Consider the following 18935-nt stretch of genomic DNA (forward strand, 5'->3'; position numbering starts at 1 on the left):
GTCCCTAGGGGGTACAGGGGTCGTTGCCGCTTAGAGTACCTAAAAATATTAACTTATACTAATATTATACATGCAAAAGATTAGATCGATGGATGTTTGTTAGAGTTTGTAGTCTAAACTGCTGAACGGTTCTCGATGAAATTTTGGCATGGATGTAGGCGATAGTCTGGAAGAACACATACCATAGGCTACTTGCTTTTGTTTTTTTAGTTAAGCTCGGCAGAGTCACGGGCTAAAGCTAGTAGATAATATAAATTACTTCGAAATACTAAGAAGCCTAAACATTCACTCTGGAATAAAATAGTTTATTTACTACCACCCGTTATTTAATCATCCCCTTTGTTCTTCGAACCCCTCCTTTTAAGATTTGTTACAATTCTTACGGTTCGATAAACAAACTGGTAACGAAACTGTGTTGATAGTTACACTAATAGGGTAATTATGACAGGTGATGTGGTCAATAAGGTAAATAATGTGAAAACCCAATGTTATTACAACTCGGGAAAATTTGTAGAGGTTTACTTTGGTAATGGGGAAATCTTACATTATTATAGCAAGTGCTCCTTACGAGTGTTACAAATGTTAAAACATCACTCAACGATTATGAAAAGCCACTTCTGTTACTTGATTACCGTTGGTACGATATGCTTAGTAAATATATGAAATTCATTGATGATTTACCTTTTTAGCGTTGTTTTGCAGATTCAGCGTAGGTTGACATTTATTCATAATTCATTTCATTTTATATCATAACATTTCAAATTAGAAATCTTAAATGTATTAGATTTAAAAAAACACACACTACCTTAATCACTTATTTTTTAGGTGTATAATATTTGTAAGTTTTTATTTGTATCAAGATATATTTGACTAGCTGTTGCTTGTGACTCTGTCCGCGTGAAATTATAAAATATGGCCTATGTTACGCATAGATAAAATAACTTTTTAAATCTGCTCAGTAGTTTTTGAGTTAGTTTTATTTGTATATTTTATCCGATGTAGTTTAATATTGTATTATCGAGCTGCGGGTACAGGGCGACACGGCGTCGCTCTCTCCACGTCTCGTCGGCTGCGGTCACTTACCCACAGCGCCAGCTTTTATAGGTATCTAGGCTCTTAGGTATTCATTACAATAATGTAGAAAAAAAAACCATATTTGAACTGAGACCTCAATACGACAAAGAGAAAGGATTTGTTAGTAATAAACATTCGAATTGAGAACCTTTTCGTTCTTGAATTAAAAATAGCAAAGAGCTTTATTAAAATAGTTAATTTAAAACCAGCATCTTTAGGTTTAACTGCGTTGCATGCTTGCAGCTTATTTTAAATTTGATAAACAGTGTTTGCAATATCGGAGGTCGTTGACCCGACATAACCTCAACGTGTGCTCACCTACTTTTGGGACACGGCATTTTATGGCTTAGCTCGATCAAGGTAAAATTGATATTACCTCGCTACGTATTGAACTCCGCATATGAGGCTAACTGAATTAATATGGCCGGTATACTCGCATAATGACTTAGTAATATTAAGTTATTAACTTTGTGATTAAGTTTTTTTTTTATCTTTAAACTTGTTAGTAACGTAAGTTAACACCTCAGTAAAATGTAGATATTCAGGTCAGAAAATAAGTATTTGATTACCTTATTTTTGGAAGAATAAAAATGTACAATATTTGGTAAATCGCTTGTATTGATCTAAAGTTCTAAAGTGTCGTCTCGAGTCACGTAATTATTGTACGATGCCAAGTTTTGTGAGAATACCGTAGTCTCCGGCAGCCGCGAGCGGCCGCTCAATAACTTATGTAATCGATGAGTTACCATTGCTTTTTACCTCAGATTTATTATCTACGCTAAAATAAAACTAGCTATACTACGAGTATATGAACTTCATCATTTTTCTTAAATACATTTCCACATAAGAACATTTTCTATAGGCATTTTGATCTACCAATTATTGTTTTGTTGTTTTATCCTGGTAAAAAATCCGAATTAATTGAATGAGTACGAGGAAAATTGTGTCGTACTTGTCATCCTGGTATTGATAACAAATTGTTATTAACAGTAACGTAAACCTACAACATAGTTCCCTACTACTGGCATCTGCTATACCTTCTACTGTTTCGTATCAACTTCCTGGATGATTATGTGATCATGACAGGTTTCGCAGTAGCGTGTGGCGCAGAATGGCGAGCGGCGCTGACGGCGGCGGCCTACCACAAGTGCATTCCGGATGACCATCGGCTGCAGCCGTCAGCCGCCAGCCGCCAGCCGGCTGCCCGTGCTCTGCTCGTGTGCTCGTGCGTTACGTAACGCGCCGCACGCCGCTCCGCCAATGGCGGCGCCTCCCGCAGACACACCCCCCGACGTGCGCCCCCCCCAACCCGGCCCCGCCGCCCCGCGCGTGCCCGCACGCTGCGCGCGCCGCCGCATCGAGCGCGCCGCGACCGCACGTCATCCAGTTGTCAGCCGGCCGCCGCACACGGTGGTCCCGTCGCAGTCGAGTCGAGCCGAGTAACGTGCGCGGAGTTCTCACCATGGCCCTGCTGCGCCGCCTGGCCACCAACGCGCCCCGCGGGCTCCGGGCGCTCTCGACGCCGCCGCCCCGCACCACCGACGACCTCGACCTCACCTTTAACAGCCCGCGCGACGCCTTCAAGAGCAAGAAGACCAGCGAACTGGTGCGGGCCTATCTCGTCTACCAAATATGTTCGATCAACTGGATCGTCGAGAACAACGACATGGTGAGTGCCGGCGGAGCGATGGCTCGGTCTTACGTAAGGCGAGCGCCGTATTGTTAGCGCGGTTGTACGACGCCTCTAAAATTAACCGGTAGTCGTATCCTTGAATTTGATTCGGCGGCGGAGCGCGCGACGCGGCCGCTGCGGCGGCGCCCCCGGCCCACGTGGTACGGGCCGGGCATGTCAGCGGCTGTCGCCGGCTGCTCCCGGCTTTACTCATATAAGAGATGTTACGTAAACCAAATCACTGCTTCCCACCTTTTTCTGTTGAATGTACGGGTCTTAACATTTTACATACCTTCGCAATGTTTATAGTTTTATTCATTAAATTATAAGTGGCTACAACTGGTAATGATAAATTTGTGGTTTTGAATGAAAAATTATGGGTGCGTCGTCGTGATGTGTGGAAGTGGGGCGCGCATGCGCCGGGCATGTCGTGGGGCAAAAACTTGTCCGATATCGTATGAGAGAGCCGGGTGGAATGATCTCTTGTTACATAAAACTTGAGTGTGCGGTGTGTCCGGCGGCGGGTGCGGCGGGTGCGGCGGGCGCGGCGGGCGCGGCGGGCGCGGCGGGTGCGCTGAATGGCGCCGGTACTCGTATCAATGGCATTTGTTCGACCGGCGACCGGCGAGTGCCGAGTGCCGGCTGCCGGCTGCCGTGCGAATGTGAACTGAGAACAAGTTGTATAAACATGAAGGAAAAACTACAAACTAGTCGATGCGAGCGATTATTCTAGTGTTTAACTTATCATATTAATTAGAAACATTGGATGTTAATTACGGTGGACACATTAAAATCCTTTATAATTATAACAAAATTCCTGTTGATATACGAGTAGCAGTTGCTGACCAATAAGCCACTCAAGAGTTTTTTCGAATTACGAATACAGTTTTGAGGTCCAACACACATCACAAAACAGATTTCAACTTTCTTATAAGCCACATTCTAATAAGATTTGTTTAAACAGTGAAATGCAAATATTTACCTGTAAAATATGTTCTTATTGATTTAACAAAGGTGAATGTGGTAAGAAGTGAATCTTGCATGATAACATTCAACGTCCCAACAATGTCAACTCAAAGAATCTTTTATATGAACCTAGTCAACACTTGCGTGCGGGTTACATGCGTTGTTATGCTAAAATCAATGTGAAATGTGAAAGTTGCCATTACCGTTTGTGACATATGGCTTAGGAGTCGTTAGAGTAGATAAATCTAAAGTTAAAGTGGATTTACTTTTGTTACAAACCTTGTTATCCCCGAGTTATGTAATAACCAACAAATTGTAAGAAAAAGCTTTATTACGTAAACGACAGACGCCTCAGCGGAGATAGAACGGATATATTATTATTTTATCAAATATCAAAGAACTTTTATATTTTATACTTTCATGGGATTGTTATATTTATTTATTTGATTATCAGTTTTGTTATTACCAATATGTTTTAAATTATGTTTTTGTAAAATTTATAAAATAAAGTAGAATTAAAATTAAAACTTTAGCAATCACTACAAACCTAAATCAGTTACAAAGAACTAAGGCTAAGGACTCAGGGCCTGTCCCACCAAATTGTAAATTATATGCGTCATTTTTAAGCTAATCTGACCCTCTATCAGTCAAAATTGGGACAAGGTTTAAAGCTTTTGCATTGATACAAGTATTAAGACGTACTTTATCTATGTTATGAATGCGAAAGCTAACGATATCTGCCACTGCGACTCTGATAAAATATTATCTTAATAAGCAGTAGTCGGTAGTGGTGAGTGGTTACGCGCCCCGCACATGATTCACCGCACCGTCTGTCGCATGTCTGACGCTTATCTTACTATCTATAGCAAATAATTTTATGCAATATTATTTATTTAATAAACACTATCTCCACGCGACAGGTAATTGTTTAATTTACGTATAAAGATAAATATTTCGGTACACAAACACATTCGAGATTCAAAGCTAAATTGAACCGTATTTAAAGCAATATTTGTTCATATGTTTGTTGTCTGCAGTTAATTTTAAAACAAACATAAAAGATTTTACACGATTTCGGTGAATATCTAGCCATAGCTTCTAATTGTCTATTGGTTCGTTCGCGGTTAACCAGTTACGGAATTTAAAAATGGTGCTGTTACGTAACTTAGAATCCTGTCGATTAAAACAAAATTCTCTTAAGAAACCTCTGTTTCCCATCTTCTCCCCTATCTCATCATACTCCCAAAGGGTCGGTGGACCGGGTTTTCGTCCTCCAAATAGCTATAATCCATCATCTCGGTCATCACTGTTTATCATGTCACCTTTCACGCAATCCATCTCTTTCTAGGTCTACCTCTGCCGATGTACACCATTATATTTCTATGGGAAAAAAACTATTGTTCAAGACATTGTTGACACAGTCATCGACACTAGCACGCTACCGAATCATGATAATTTAAGTAAATAAAAAAAACATAATGCAAATATCAGTCCCGCCGTTCCGAGAACGTCTGATGTCGTGAAATTATCTTGTATTTGCTCGAGCTACTAAATAGTGTTTGCGTGGAATTGAGCTTTCTTTTATAGTATGTTGTTTTTAGATAAATATTTGTAATTCTATTCTTTGTAAATGATGCTGTTTGAATAGAAAAGATAAACATGTCTTGTAGTAGACTTGATGGCGACCCTGTAGAGGGGTAATCTTATGATATTATTTTTATCTAAGTATGCTTCTTATAATAAAGCGTAAACACACAATTCTTTGTTGCCTAAAATGTCAGCAATCATAGCATATTTTCGAATAACTCCTTTTTTAATTAAAAGCCCTACACTTCACGCTTTAGGCTGTATATTTTCACGTCATTAAACTTAAGGGTAAATATTTTGGATAAAAACCCTAATGTGGGAAAGAGACCATAAGTTGTTGCCAACATCAAGGAAGCAAGGTTGCCGTGCTTTGACAAGTCATGCCATTTTGACAAATGTGAACAATAAAGTGAATTTTTTATAATTTTATGCGGATGAAGTCGCAAGTTAAATAAAAGTAGGCACATAATACTTCATAACATTGTGGTATACATATGTAACAATAATATTAAAGACTAGCTTTTGCCCGAGACTCCGTCCGCGTGGATTAAAAAAAACAAAAGTGAGTAGCCTATGTGTTCTTCCAGATTGTCCTCTATATTTGTCCAAAATTTCATCGAAATCCGTTCAGCCGTTTAGGCTACATACTCTAACATCCATCCATCCAAACTTTCGCATTTATAATATTAGTATGAAGTATGATTGCTTACTCCATTTTTGCCGCGACTTACAGCAAACAAATGAAGAATTTTGTTTATTTATATTGGAATATTTAGTCTAGACACGACGTACTCTGTAAGATAAGAGATGTTTTGACTTGATGGAAGATGCATGTAACTGTACAAGGGGCACCGGACAAAATTAAAACAAATGATTTCTATTGTTACCGGTTTGCTATTATCGGACACGCAAATATATAATAATGTTTATGGGTAAATGATTATGAATAGGATAGGCCCTAATTCAGCTTGAAATCTAACGAACAATAAATAAGATACACGAAAATACAACTAAACCTTAATAGAACATTGTAGAGCGGTCAGGTGTCTCACGCGACTGGTTCATGATAGAAGGAAATAATCCAGATGAAACTGGTTTCGATCTACCTATGAATATGCCAATTTTGCCAATTATCGCTTTAACATTATAGTCTCTTTCCTATGTGTTTGCGTTTGTGTATTTGAGCGGTGTCACTTGGAACTAGGAGACGTTGACCGAGACTGTTACTGAGGTATTGCTTGGAATCATTCCAGACGGAGATTCGTTGTTTATTGCGATAGTAATTTCATTTTCTATAGTCAATTATGAATCTTAGTAATGTTATAAATGCGAAAGTTTAGATGGATGGATGTTTGTTAGAGTTTGTAGCCTAAACGGCTTAACAAATCTGAATGAAATTTGGCACAGATGTAGACACCAGTCTGGAAGAACACATAGGCTAGTTGCTTTTGTTTTTTATTAGGTCCGCGCGGACGGAATCGTGGACAAAAGCTAGTTGTAAATAATCCGACAAGGCCATGTCATTTTAAGACAATTTATCTGTTAGATAACTATAAGCACTAAGGTGTCTAAATGTTCTTACTGCATTGTAATATTGAAAAAAGAGCAAACATAACTTGGAAAAGTGAACGTTATTTTACCGGTAGGTTCCAGAAAAATGTAAATCAGTTTACAAATATTCCGTTTAATTCAATGTCAAGGTCGTCTGCATTAAACGTGCCATGTGTTGCGAAAACCAGTCGAGTTTACTTATGTTTTTTCTTTATCTTCTCACTAGCTTTCGTCCGCGACTCCGTCCGCGTGGAAAAAAAAACATGACTAAGTAGCCTATATGTTCTTCTAGACCATGTTCTACATCCATGGTATGCTAAATTTCATCCAGATCTATTCAGGCGTTTACTACAAACGGCTATAAATTCTAACAAACATCCATCCATCCATCTAAATTTTCGCTTTTATAATATTAGTAAGACTAGCAAGATAGTTGTCCCCTAAATGTCTAAAATATTAACGTTTGTAGCTTTATCAATTAACATAAATGTGCGATATTTGTAAGAGTCTTAAAATTTCCATACAAGGTTAACAAAAATATGTATCGAGCAAACATGTCGTTTGAATTCAATTTGCTATGTGCTAAACGGACATACCGACCGATATATGTAAGACTAGCTGTTCCCGTGCGGCTTCATCCGCATAAAATTATGAAAATTTTATTAATATATTTATAGCAAATGTCAAATTAACATAACAAAACTGGCACTCCTGCTTCCTTGATGTTGGCAGCAACTTATAGTCTCTTTCCCATATTAAGGTTTTTATCCAAAATATATACCCCCTAAGTTTAATGGCGTGAAAATATATAGCTTAAAGCGTGACGTAAGTGTAGGACCTTTTATTAAAAAAATAATTATTTAAAAATATACTGTAATTGCTGACATCTTAGGCAACAAAGAAGTGTGTGTTTACGCTTTATTATATCATATAGTAAGTATAGGTATAGATATACTTTACGTAACTTATTGACATTGTTTAATTTAGTCTAAGTTTAAATAGAATATTCTAGATTTAGGTGTAACTTCGTTGTCGAATGAATCGTTTTAGGTTACTTTCTACACTCCCGTGACTTTGTGTGGTTTATATATGATGAATGGGGAATATGTTGTCATTTTGATGTGTCATTATAGTATATTTTCCCTATACAATCCGCTTTGGTCCCGTTGAGGACTGTTAACCACAAGCAAGGTAATGAGTATAAAATATGGCTGACGGAATTGTTATTGCAAATTGTAATAAAACAGTTATGTCGTCTTGGTAGGTCCCGAATAGGTTAGCATAATTTAATATCAAGGTTCACTTTTTCTGTTCCACTAAGTCACGTGAGTTTTGTCTTATTTTCTAGCATCGCGCAATTCTTTATGCTATTGCAAAAATACTGTAGTTTTAAAACAATTGCTTCTATTTGTACCTACTTCGCGTCATCTCGATTAAGTTTACTCAAGTGTATTGCTGTGTTTTTTGATTTACCGTTATTCAACAATACCACATAAAGTATTCTTATATCTGCATTGCTACATAGTTTCAAACGTGAAGGAGGAAAACAATTGGCGTGTTTTGATATATTAAATACTAGCTAAAAATCGCGACTTCGTCTGCGTTAAAAAAAATGAAAAATTAGCCTAAGTTACTCATAGATAACGTAACTTTTTTAACTTTTAATGGCGAAAGAATTTATAAAATCGGCCCAGTAACTTTAGGGATAACCCTGAATAATCCAATACATACAAAAATACAAATATTTTCTCTTTATAATATTAGTACAGATGGTAATTATTTAGCTAACAACTTTTGTCTATTGTCAAGAGAATGCAAGATGGCGTCGTGCCAATGACAGCGCGCCAGGAGTTTCACTTTCGTGTAGACTGGGGGCGCGCGCCTCGCGGCCTGATGACTGATGATTCACTGGACGATGCGCGTGCGTTACCTACAGAGCTAATGATTTATTGATATTTTCTTATTCAAATAGAATGTATCCAAGCATATAATCCTCTTATAACAAGTGAAACTATTCCTCAAATGACACATCACAAAATAGATGGATGTTTGTTAGAGTTTGTGGCCTAAACGTCTTAAAGGGTTTTGATGGAAATCGGTATATACGTTGAGGATGGTCTGGAAGAACAAGTTGGCTACCTACGTTTGTTTTTTTTAATTATACGCAGACGGAGTCGCGAGCAAAAGCTAGTATGTAACCGCCTTGTTACAAGTTCCATAACCCGAATGATTTTGTGTGAAAACCTACATGAATGGTAGCAAAAGTGACGACATTGATTGACGTCAATAATTTGCCGAGTGGTCGCCGCGGGTGTTATGTAATGCTGGCGTCTGCATCTCATTCGACTGGCGACACAACCAAGCTCGCTGTTCACAGAGAACTGTGACGTCGATGCATTGTGTTCTCGCCGTGAGCCTTTATCGCAAAACAATTGAATGCTCATTTTAAAGCACCTTTTATACCAACAGTGAGGTGACGTCACGTCTACGTGTGAACATTTCCACGTCCAATGTTTATTTTTAGGTTAGAAGATGATTGATGAACCACCATACTATGGGCGACACAGCCATGTTATGTTTTAATAAAATATAGTCTTCATTACCTCTTATGTTTTCTTCCAATTTGCACAGAATACCTTACCAATATGGCCGTCGTCTCGTCGAGCTAATGCAACACCCTTATTTTTGACATCCGACTACTATTCTATTATTAACATAACAAGCACAATTACGACATTTTAAAACCATGACATAAATATTTTAAATAATATTTTGGATCACCATTACAAAGTTATATCGTTATTTCAAACTATGACCAATGGCATTGATTTATAGCACAGACTAAAAAACCTTCAAGAGTACAGAATACATCAAAATAGTTAAAAAGCTAACAATACGTTACCATAGATATAGTTATCTGAGAAAACATTTCATCTCATGTATTGGTGCGATTAAAAACAGGCAAACTTTTCAATCGGCAAAGATACAAGTAAATTAAAAAAAATCAATTAAATTGCAATAATGTTGAGTAGGTGGTTAATATTGTGATTATCTTTCTTCAAAGAAAATTGAAACTCGTTAATTTCTAGATCACGGAGTTTTAGAATAATAAAACTTGGAACTTGTATTCTATGTAAAATTTTAATAGGCTTCATCAGTAAAACCTCTACCGTGAGATTAGTAGCTTATAACATTGACCTTCCCGAGATAATAGGCTTAGAAGAACTAGGATTAGCGTTAGTCTTAATAAAGTACAGTCACCTTCATTCGTGATGTTACAGTTCTCTAAGCTGTGCCCATTACAAACTGTTCTATTCTTGCAAATGATTATCCGTTGAAAACTATATAAGTCACGATCAAATCAGAAAATTTCTTGTAAATTTTATTGTATCCTTGTAATATTCAAGATAGTGTAAAAATACGCATTATTTTAAGGTAAAGTATATACAAATGTTTGTAGTTTTTAAGGCGGAACACCGCGAATGACGGCGAATGTACATAATGTGAATGTATAGAAAGAGGAGGTATGGAGGTATAGAATTTTTAGATGACGATAAGAGTCTTCAAATCTTTACAGTCAAACTAACTTTTAATGTAAAACTGAACACTGCAAAAATTACTGAAATTATGTCGATTTCCATTCAAATATTTGCATCTTACCTAGATTTTTAGTACTATTAGTATGAAATATTGTATGTTGTTGCAGTTGATGAAGCGGCTGCGGCAGGTGGTGGGCCAGCGAATGTTCGAGGCCATCATGAAGGCCACATTCTACGGACAGTTCGTTGCCGGCGAGGACCAGAACAAGATACGACCCACCATTGAAAGGTACCCCTCTCACATATTGAAAACCATTACGCGAACACTGTAATACGTAAAAACATCTTCGAATGAAAAGAAGGCATTACGTTCTTTTCATTCGAAGTTTTTTTACTGATAAAATGCATACGTACTTGTTACTTTATGAAAATTGACACAAATACTCTTTACTTAGATATCGAGTATTTATTTCAAGGTAGATTGAATCGAAATACGACCTAGCCATTTATAGTCTGTAACGAAAACCTAGTCAAACTGGTTTTAACTCTGAATCATTATTTATTTGAACATAACATCAAAACGAGAATAACTAAATGCTAAAGGTGTTCAAAATTGATTTATTTCAAACTCATAAAAAAGATATAAAAAAACGACTTTTTATTTTAAACAAATAACAGTATTACTCGTAACTGAAGATTTCTTCAATTATTTAATGATATAAAATGTTTTTATGCGCACTCATTTGTTTACGAATACTAAAACTTTTTTTTAAACGTAAACAAAGAATATTTTTATAATCTGTGACACCTAACCTCTCTCACCAACCTAAAATAATTAAAAAGTACAATATTGTAAGGCAGTATTTAATAATTTTTGGCGACAAATTGAGGTAAAACACGATAGGTAAACTAAATGTCTTCAGTACATAAATAATCTCAAACCTGGCACACTGATTTCATATTTTAGTGATGTTTTGGCAAATGTCACAATAGTTTCCGTATAGAAAAACACTATGTTTAATTTGGGACAAAGTGATGAAATGCCGGAGACAGCTCAAGGACGCCCTCTGTTTGACTTTTCGTCAAGTTTTTTTAAGTAATTGTACAAAACTATTTACGCATTATTAAAACCAGTCAGGATCACCTTTAGCTAGTTCAGTATTGGTAAAAAATCCCAATATTTAGTTTACATTTGTTTATATGTACATTTTTACAAATGCTTCAACTAAACTCGTCTCGCATTGTACAAACATGTGGGCGGCTAACAATTTCATCAATGTGAATAACGGCTAAGAAATCCGGACAACGCTTGTATAAACCAACGAAGGATTTATTTGTTTCTAATGTACCAACTTCTATTTAAATATTATCTAATATGAAACTGCCAGAGTTGATAATTTTGATTATCTAATTTGCACGTTGCAGGCTGCGCTCATTCGGAGTAAAGTCCATCTTGGATTACTCCGTGGAGGAGGACCTATCGCAGGAGGAGGCGGAGAAGAGAGAAGTGAGGTGAGTAAGAAAGCATCGTCATATAAAACTAGCTCATAAATACTCGCGTAGGATTTGTATCTTAGCTCAATTAATACGCGTCCCTCAGAAATTAAATGGACAATGGCAGCACTAGTTGTCTACACTGATCTGTATAAATAGGTAGGTTATTGCTTAGAATGGACATAAACCACCTTTTTGATGTATTATGGACAGTTAAGCCTATCTCCTATAAATCCGAAACCTCATCACCGATAGAAATCGGAGCACAAAATTCCGCGTTTTATAGTCTGTCCGTTTGTAGAGGTCAATGGTTGCCTGGCATTGGTTGCTATGGTGATTTAATCAATATTCGACATATTGTGCAGTCATTAGAGTTTGTTATCCAAAACAATGGAGACAAATCGTTTTACGTAAGAGGCGGATGTTACTTATTGTTTTCTTATTACTCTATTACCATGACCTTCATGGTTCTCATTACTTAAAGTATTTTAAATTTAAGGCGTAATCGTGTATAATTAATTTTCTCGGCATGTTTCCGTGCGGCGACAATTTTGAGTTTATTTTTTATCTTTGACGCTGTCCTTGAATCTGTATTACATTGTAGTTTGTTGTAATGTTTCTCATATTGTCATGTCGTAACAACCACCTATTCTATTGTACAACAAAATGCACAGTTTACGTACAATAAATATATTGTGATTGCTTTCGTAGAACAAAATGCAATCTTCTGAACATAAATTCTACAGTAGTTTAATAGAAAAAAATATGAATAGTTTTACTGCAGATAAAATGTAAAAAATCTAATTACGTGATGAATTCAAAGAAAACGTAATTAACCCGCGCTGTCAAACGCCATCTATTGTTTTTGCATATCGACTGAATGAAACAGATTGATTCGTTTTTGTGTAGGTGTGAAAGAGATGCACTAATTGGCTGTTTCGCGGGAAACTCATAATTGTGCCGCAGGATAGAACAATGTGCTTTATGCTACTTGTAAGATTACCACAATTCTCGCAAGATTTGTGCTGATAATTTGAGGTTAGGTTTAGAGACGTATTGAAAAATGCAATAATTAAAGAAATATGTTACCAGAATTAAGAAGACACATTTCTCAGTTGCCATAAGCATTGAATCCTATAGGAATTATTCTATATTTCTGTCTTCGCGGTAATATCCTTGTTACCATCATCTCAGCCGCCATTTTACGATAATCTCTTACTACTTTTTGTAACCCAACTACATTGTTATATTTTGTCTTGATAAAGCATCTTCATTGTATTTCTTTCTTCATTAGTTACAGTTAAACATATATTGTCACACTTATTAATAGCTTTTCATTATATTAAAATATAATAACATGCAACAAAATACGTACAAACAATACGACGACGTGTGGTCGATCGTAAACGTGTTCTGAAGAAAGACTACAGACTTTATATTATTTTCCCATTGAGATAAAAACAAAACCCAACAACGTAACACTATTATATGAAAACGATAATATTATGAAAGGTTTATTGTGACTTTACTAGTATTATCTACTAGGAAAATTAAAACAATTATATGAAAGATAAAATAAGAATGGCGAACATGTCTCAAGTATAGGTTAACTGGATATAACTGTAGTAATCTAAGTTAATTATAACACCTAATTCATTATTTTGCCATTAAATTTAAGCCATAAACATGCGCAGTACTTCATTAACTTCTGACGGCAAAACGGCAAAGCGCTTTGCTCTGAAATAGCGAGCAAAGAACCTCTTTTTCAGCTCGACGTTTCCTGCTCAGAATGCTTGCTTTTTATATAATTATCCGGTTTTCATTTCCAAGTTTTAGTGAATAAAACTTTGCAACGTTGTCCCATTTCTTTCTACTCTTTGAAAATACATTTTTGAAAAACCTAAAACCATCTGGATTACATCTTGTTGTTTGTCTTAGACTAGAATTCCGATGCATAATATTGAAGACCACTGAATTTAGGCAATAATCTATTGGCGTAAAAAACAAAACGACTTCTATGTTGTCTATAGCCGTCAGGAACTCATGAAATCTTTCATTAAAATATATTGAACTTTATTGCATTGGTATTAGGTTTACATTGCTTTATATACCGTGTTAAGCAATCGATAGTTTAGGGTGAAATGTGACGTCACGCGCACGCAGCGGCTGTCGACGCGTACAAATTAATTTGCCGCCACAAGCTGAAGTCGTGTCCGCCATTGGTTGACGCACGTCAGACACCACCTCACATGATTGATTGCTCAAGATGACAACATACGTGTCATATTAGTAGAATCTATTCTTATATCTTCTTAATATTATAAATGGAAAGGTTTAGATGGATGAATGTTTGTTAGAGTTTGTCGCTCTAACTGCTGAAAGGATCTGGATGAAATTTAGCATAGACGTAGATGACAGTCTAGAAGAACACATAGGCTACTTACTTTTGTCTTTTTCAATTTCACGCGGACGGAATCGTGGGCGAAAGCTAGTGAAATATGTAAAAGCCTATATGAAAGTGATGGAGATAAACTTGTAAAATGTATTGGAAATTCAAACGAGGTTATTTAATTCATTTTTTTTTTGTGTTAAAGACGAGAGAAATTGTTAAAACTTTGCAAAGTATAACCTCGATAATCTGATTTGTAGGTCAGTGTAAGCTTTTTGCTTTGCCAATGTACAATAGAAAGTGACAATCTGGACGTGTGCCAAAATATTATTCATCGTTATCGCTATTGTCACTAAGGCCGGGAATACAAGTAGACGGCACTGTAGCATTCCAGCGACTGGCACGTGACAACTACAGGCATTTCTGAACGCTTACTTACATGACAGTACCTGGCACAAAAGTTTATTTTGTAACAACTATGTGTAAGTCGAGGAAGGGTCGATTGGGGATACGCAACTTGACATTGACATCTCTTATCTCATACGATTTAATTGCGCCAGTAACTGGCATGCTAGATATTACCTGTGTATTTCCGCCTTTATACGTAGTAAAGTTTTTCGTGCAGTTTGTAGGTGACCTTGTTAGCGGATCTATTTTTTGTCGAGCACTCGCTAAGTTTGTTTTAGATTGACGTTACCAGGTCGAATCTAATCGTTCAAAGTCATCACATATGAGAAATATAATGCGGTTTTTTATTAACGTGATCGTATTCAGGAAATCGCAATGAATTGCGTTTTATTTACGTCCAAATAATTTTATTAAAATGAACACTAATTCGGATTATTGTTTAGTTTTACGAATAGTTGCGAGCATTGACATGACTTGGCCTTGTTCGTGTAATACTCGTACAAATGTTTTAATATAGTAATTCAATCCATACATTGTTTTAATAGTCGTGTGTGGTATAGTGTATAGTTAGACACAGCCTTATTAAACATTAAACATTATTGTTTTAATATAAATTTACGATGGACTGTTTGTAGCTCATAGATATAACAATTGACAAGTACGATTGTAAACTGAACGTAAAATAATTTATAATATGTGTTTGTGACTTTATAGTGACTTCGTACGTGTGGTATTAGAAAATATACAAACTATAAAAATTACAAAAAGCTACGTATCCCTCGAGATGAAGCTTATCCCATGTGTACTCCGCACTTTGTTTTATATCTGTGCCAAATTTCAATAAGATATGTTGCAGAATGATCGAGTAAACATTAAAAAACTAAATTAATGAATCCCACGGGAACCGTAACTATTCCAGGGATAAAAAGTAGCCTATGTGTTCTTCCAGACTATGTTCTAAACCTGTGCCAAATTTCATGGAGATCCGTTCAGCCGTTTAGGCTACAAACGCTAACAAACATCCATCCATCCATCCATCAATCCATCCATCCAGCCATCCATCCATCCATCTATCCATCCATCCATCCATCCATCCATCCATCCATCCATCCATCCATCCATCCATCCATCCATCTAAACTTTCGCATTTATAATATTAGTAAGATTAGTAAGGTTATCTACAGTTTTAATATACAATGTGTTGTTTACGCGGGCGGGCGTTGCGATGTTAGCACAGCTTCATAGATAACGTAACCTTCACTATTTTAAGTAGAACTACCGTAGAATTCTTGCTGTTAGGTTTTTACTAGAATGTAAAAGTTAAAAAAATATAAAAGTGTCCTCTTAAAGTACATTTATGATAGTACCTTTAGCTATTATGAATAACAATGACGAGTGAATTCTGCGCAATATTCAAAATCTAGACTAATTAAAATTCCACGTTCGAGAATTCAGAAATGTTCGAGACTAAAATCATTCGCGTAACATTCTCACCGAGCGGTTCGTTGCTCGCTAGTGTCCCCATAACACTACGTTCTGACTGCATCTTTGCTCGCTGTGTAACTTGTTATATTACACCGCGTAATAACATTCTGTATGCACCTTAACACATTATCACGGTAATTGTACGAATCGGGAAAGGTATAATCAATAATGAGCTATAAAATGCAGTAATTTCACAGTTTGTTTACAACATGATTGTGACGTATTCATTGGTTTTTATAGTTAAATAACATTCTTTCATCAGCTTGTTAATAAGCTGTAGTCTTCATTATGCGTTTGGCTACATCTTTCAATAAATCTAGCTTATAGCGAACTATTAAATCGAACTGCTTATCTTAAGTATTATTAGACAACTTATTAAATTGATACTGTCGCTTTTAACTCAGAGCAATACTTCTCGTGAAGACTCAAGTTACGCGCCAATCTATCCTTACTTCTAGTGACATTGACAGCTGTCAGATAGGGACGTGCCGCTTATGCCGACAATCCAGAGTTGCGCCAATTCCACAGCACAGTACTAATTTTATTCCTAACAGTATTTAAATCGTTTTTTCTTTAATAAAATAAGAACCATATTTTCTTACTAAACTGATAAGCATTTCCTAGTCTGGTAGGGTCATTTAAAATTAGATAGATGTAGATGTAGAAGGGGATGGGAATGCTGAGGTGGGGCGCATTGTCCGCAGCGCGTCGATATCCGCGTGCGGCGACGCGGCGGAGGAGGGCCAGCTGCGGCAGTACCACGTGGAGCAGCGCTTCGCAGACCGTCGTTACAAGGTCACCAGCGCGCGCACCTATTTCTACCTCAATGAGGCCTCCTGCGAGAAGAACATGGAGCACTTCCTGCGGAGCATTGAGGCCGTCGCCGGTACGCACACCACACAATCTATCTCCCGTCTTACTTCATCCTATCCGACCATTCGATCGCCCACACGTCTTTTGACTGTGGTACTGATTTTACCTTTTTAAAATAAATTTATTAAATGTTCCAGGTATCACCAAAAGCACGGGTCTGATGGCCATCAAACTCACCGCTTTAGGAAGGCCCCAGTTACTTGTAAGTTAGCGAATTATAAAACATCACTTAAAAATATCACTTAAAGTGATTTTGTCTACTATGTGTTCTTGTAGTAAGCTAAGACAACGGTTTAAACATCAGTTTACAGGCAGTATATAGCCTAGCTGCCCGTTTTCACAGTAGTTTTATTAACATAAGCTTTCGTTGGTACATTCCAGCTCCAGCTGTCGGAGGTGATAATGCGCGCCCGTAACTACATGCAGCAGATCGCGGGCGGCACGGGCAACGTCCTCACACACCACAAGACCATCGAGGACTTCCAGCGCTACTTCGGCGACCACGGCAACAAGCCCGAGGTGCAGGAGTTCATGCGGAAGATCACCTCGGACAAGGAGGGGTAACCGACACACACGTTTCTATACTACTTAATAGGCGCACAATTCTTCTAGAACTATCTTATGGCTTAGTTTGTATTCTGCGATTATCTTTTTATTTATTCGCACAATTGTAGAATTTTCATTTTTTATTCGTACAGCGACATAACAATAATAAGTGTTGAGGGTTTTTCTTCCAGTACAGTGCCACGATCTCACAGAATACTGATGTTCTTTTGATTAGCGAAGCGCCGCAGTCTCAACCTCTCTCCCTTATTTATTCCCCATAAGGTGGCAGTGGTCACTATAATGTAAGGCCTATAAAGGTCACCGACTATGAGCAGCTGCTGAGGTGTTGTGGTGTTTCAGCGTGCTGCACATATTCCCGTGGGACCGGTCAGTGGCGGCGACTTGTAGATTCGTAAGGGTTGTCTCGTAACGTCGCTAACTACCCCATACCCCCTACCCCCGCAACCCAATTGCAAACTTGCTAGGGAATTCCGATTACTAGTCCGAAACGCTGGGACTTGTCATCGGAGTTTCTCCATCCCCGCATCTTATTGATTGTCGAATGTGAATTGGCTTCAAAAAAGAGTGACAAATTGTTTCGTTGTGCCGCTAAAGCTGGATCTGTGTGACAATAAGAGCAAGATTCTGTATGTGCTAGACACTGACGTAACTTGTGGTAGTGGCTTAGCTTGTGCAGTGTGTCTCTGCGCCGCTCGCACTGCTACTGACTATCGTAGCATTGGATGGCTGCTATTTATCAATTGATACCGGTTTAAGAGCCCTGATAGTCCTGATTCACTTTGAACTAAGTTAATCGATTTTTTCGATGATCGTAGCTACATAAGGTTTTGTTTCTAAAACCAAAAAAATAATTTTGATGACAAGGACATTAGGTAGAAAATGTATGTGTTCTATTAATACTAGTACAGTATATTAACTGCGGGCCCGCGTGTTGCAGCATCGTGCACCTGTTCCCGTGGTCCAACATCCTGGACAAGGACATGAACCTGTCGGACTCGTTCCGGGTGCCGGACCCCAAGACCGGGCAGATGCGGCGCCTCATCTCGCAGATCTCGCCCAAGGAGGAGGAGATGTTCCGCAACATGCTGCGCCGCCTCAACCACATCATCACGCTGGCCAAGGACGCCGACGTGCGCGTCATGGTGGACGCCGAGCAGACCTACTTCCAGCCCGCCATCTCCCGCATCTGCCTCGAGATGATGAGGAGATATAACAAGGTGAGCCTGCGCCCTCTCCTCTGCGACGCATCATGACGAGCTAGCACTGCCGACTTCCTAACTGTCCGCTTGCGTGCCGCAGGACAAGTTCGTGGTGTTCAACACGTACCAGA

General features: G+C 37.8%; 1 protein-coding gene across 1 annotated transcript; it reads left to right on the top strand.

The window, feature by feature from the left end:
- Positions 1-2411: 2411 nt before the first annotated feature.
- Positions 2412-18934, top strand: LOC106109030 (proline dehydrogenase 1, mitochondrial; the record flags this gene model as incomplete). The annotated part of the gene is made up of 9 exons (XM_013290425.1): positions 2412-2743; positions 10557-10678; positions 11815-11901; positions 16870-17051; positions 17176-17240; positions 17420-17598; positions 17945-17971; positions 18543-18822; positions 18905-18934. Coding segments are annotated over exons 1-9 (1179 nt in total), but the record flags the coding sequence as incomplete, so codon positions are not given.
- Between the last annotated feature and the right edge of the window lies 1 nt (position 18935).

This window comes from Papilio polytes, unplaced genomic scaffold (assembly GCF_000836215.1).
Source record: "Papilio polytes unplaced genomic scaffold, Ppol_1.0 DF821322.1, whole genome shotgun sequence".
Lineage (NCBI taxonomy): Eukaryota > Metazoa > Arthropoda > Insecta > Lepidoptera > Papilionidae > Papilio > Papilio polytes.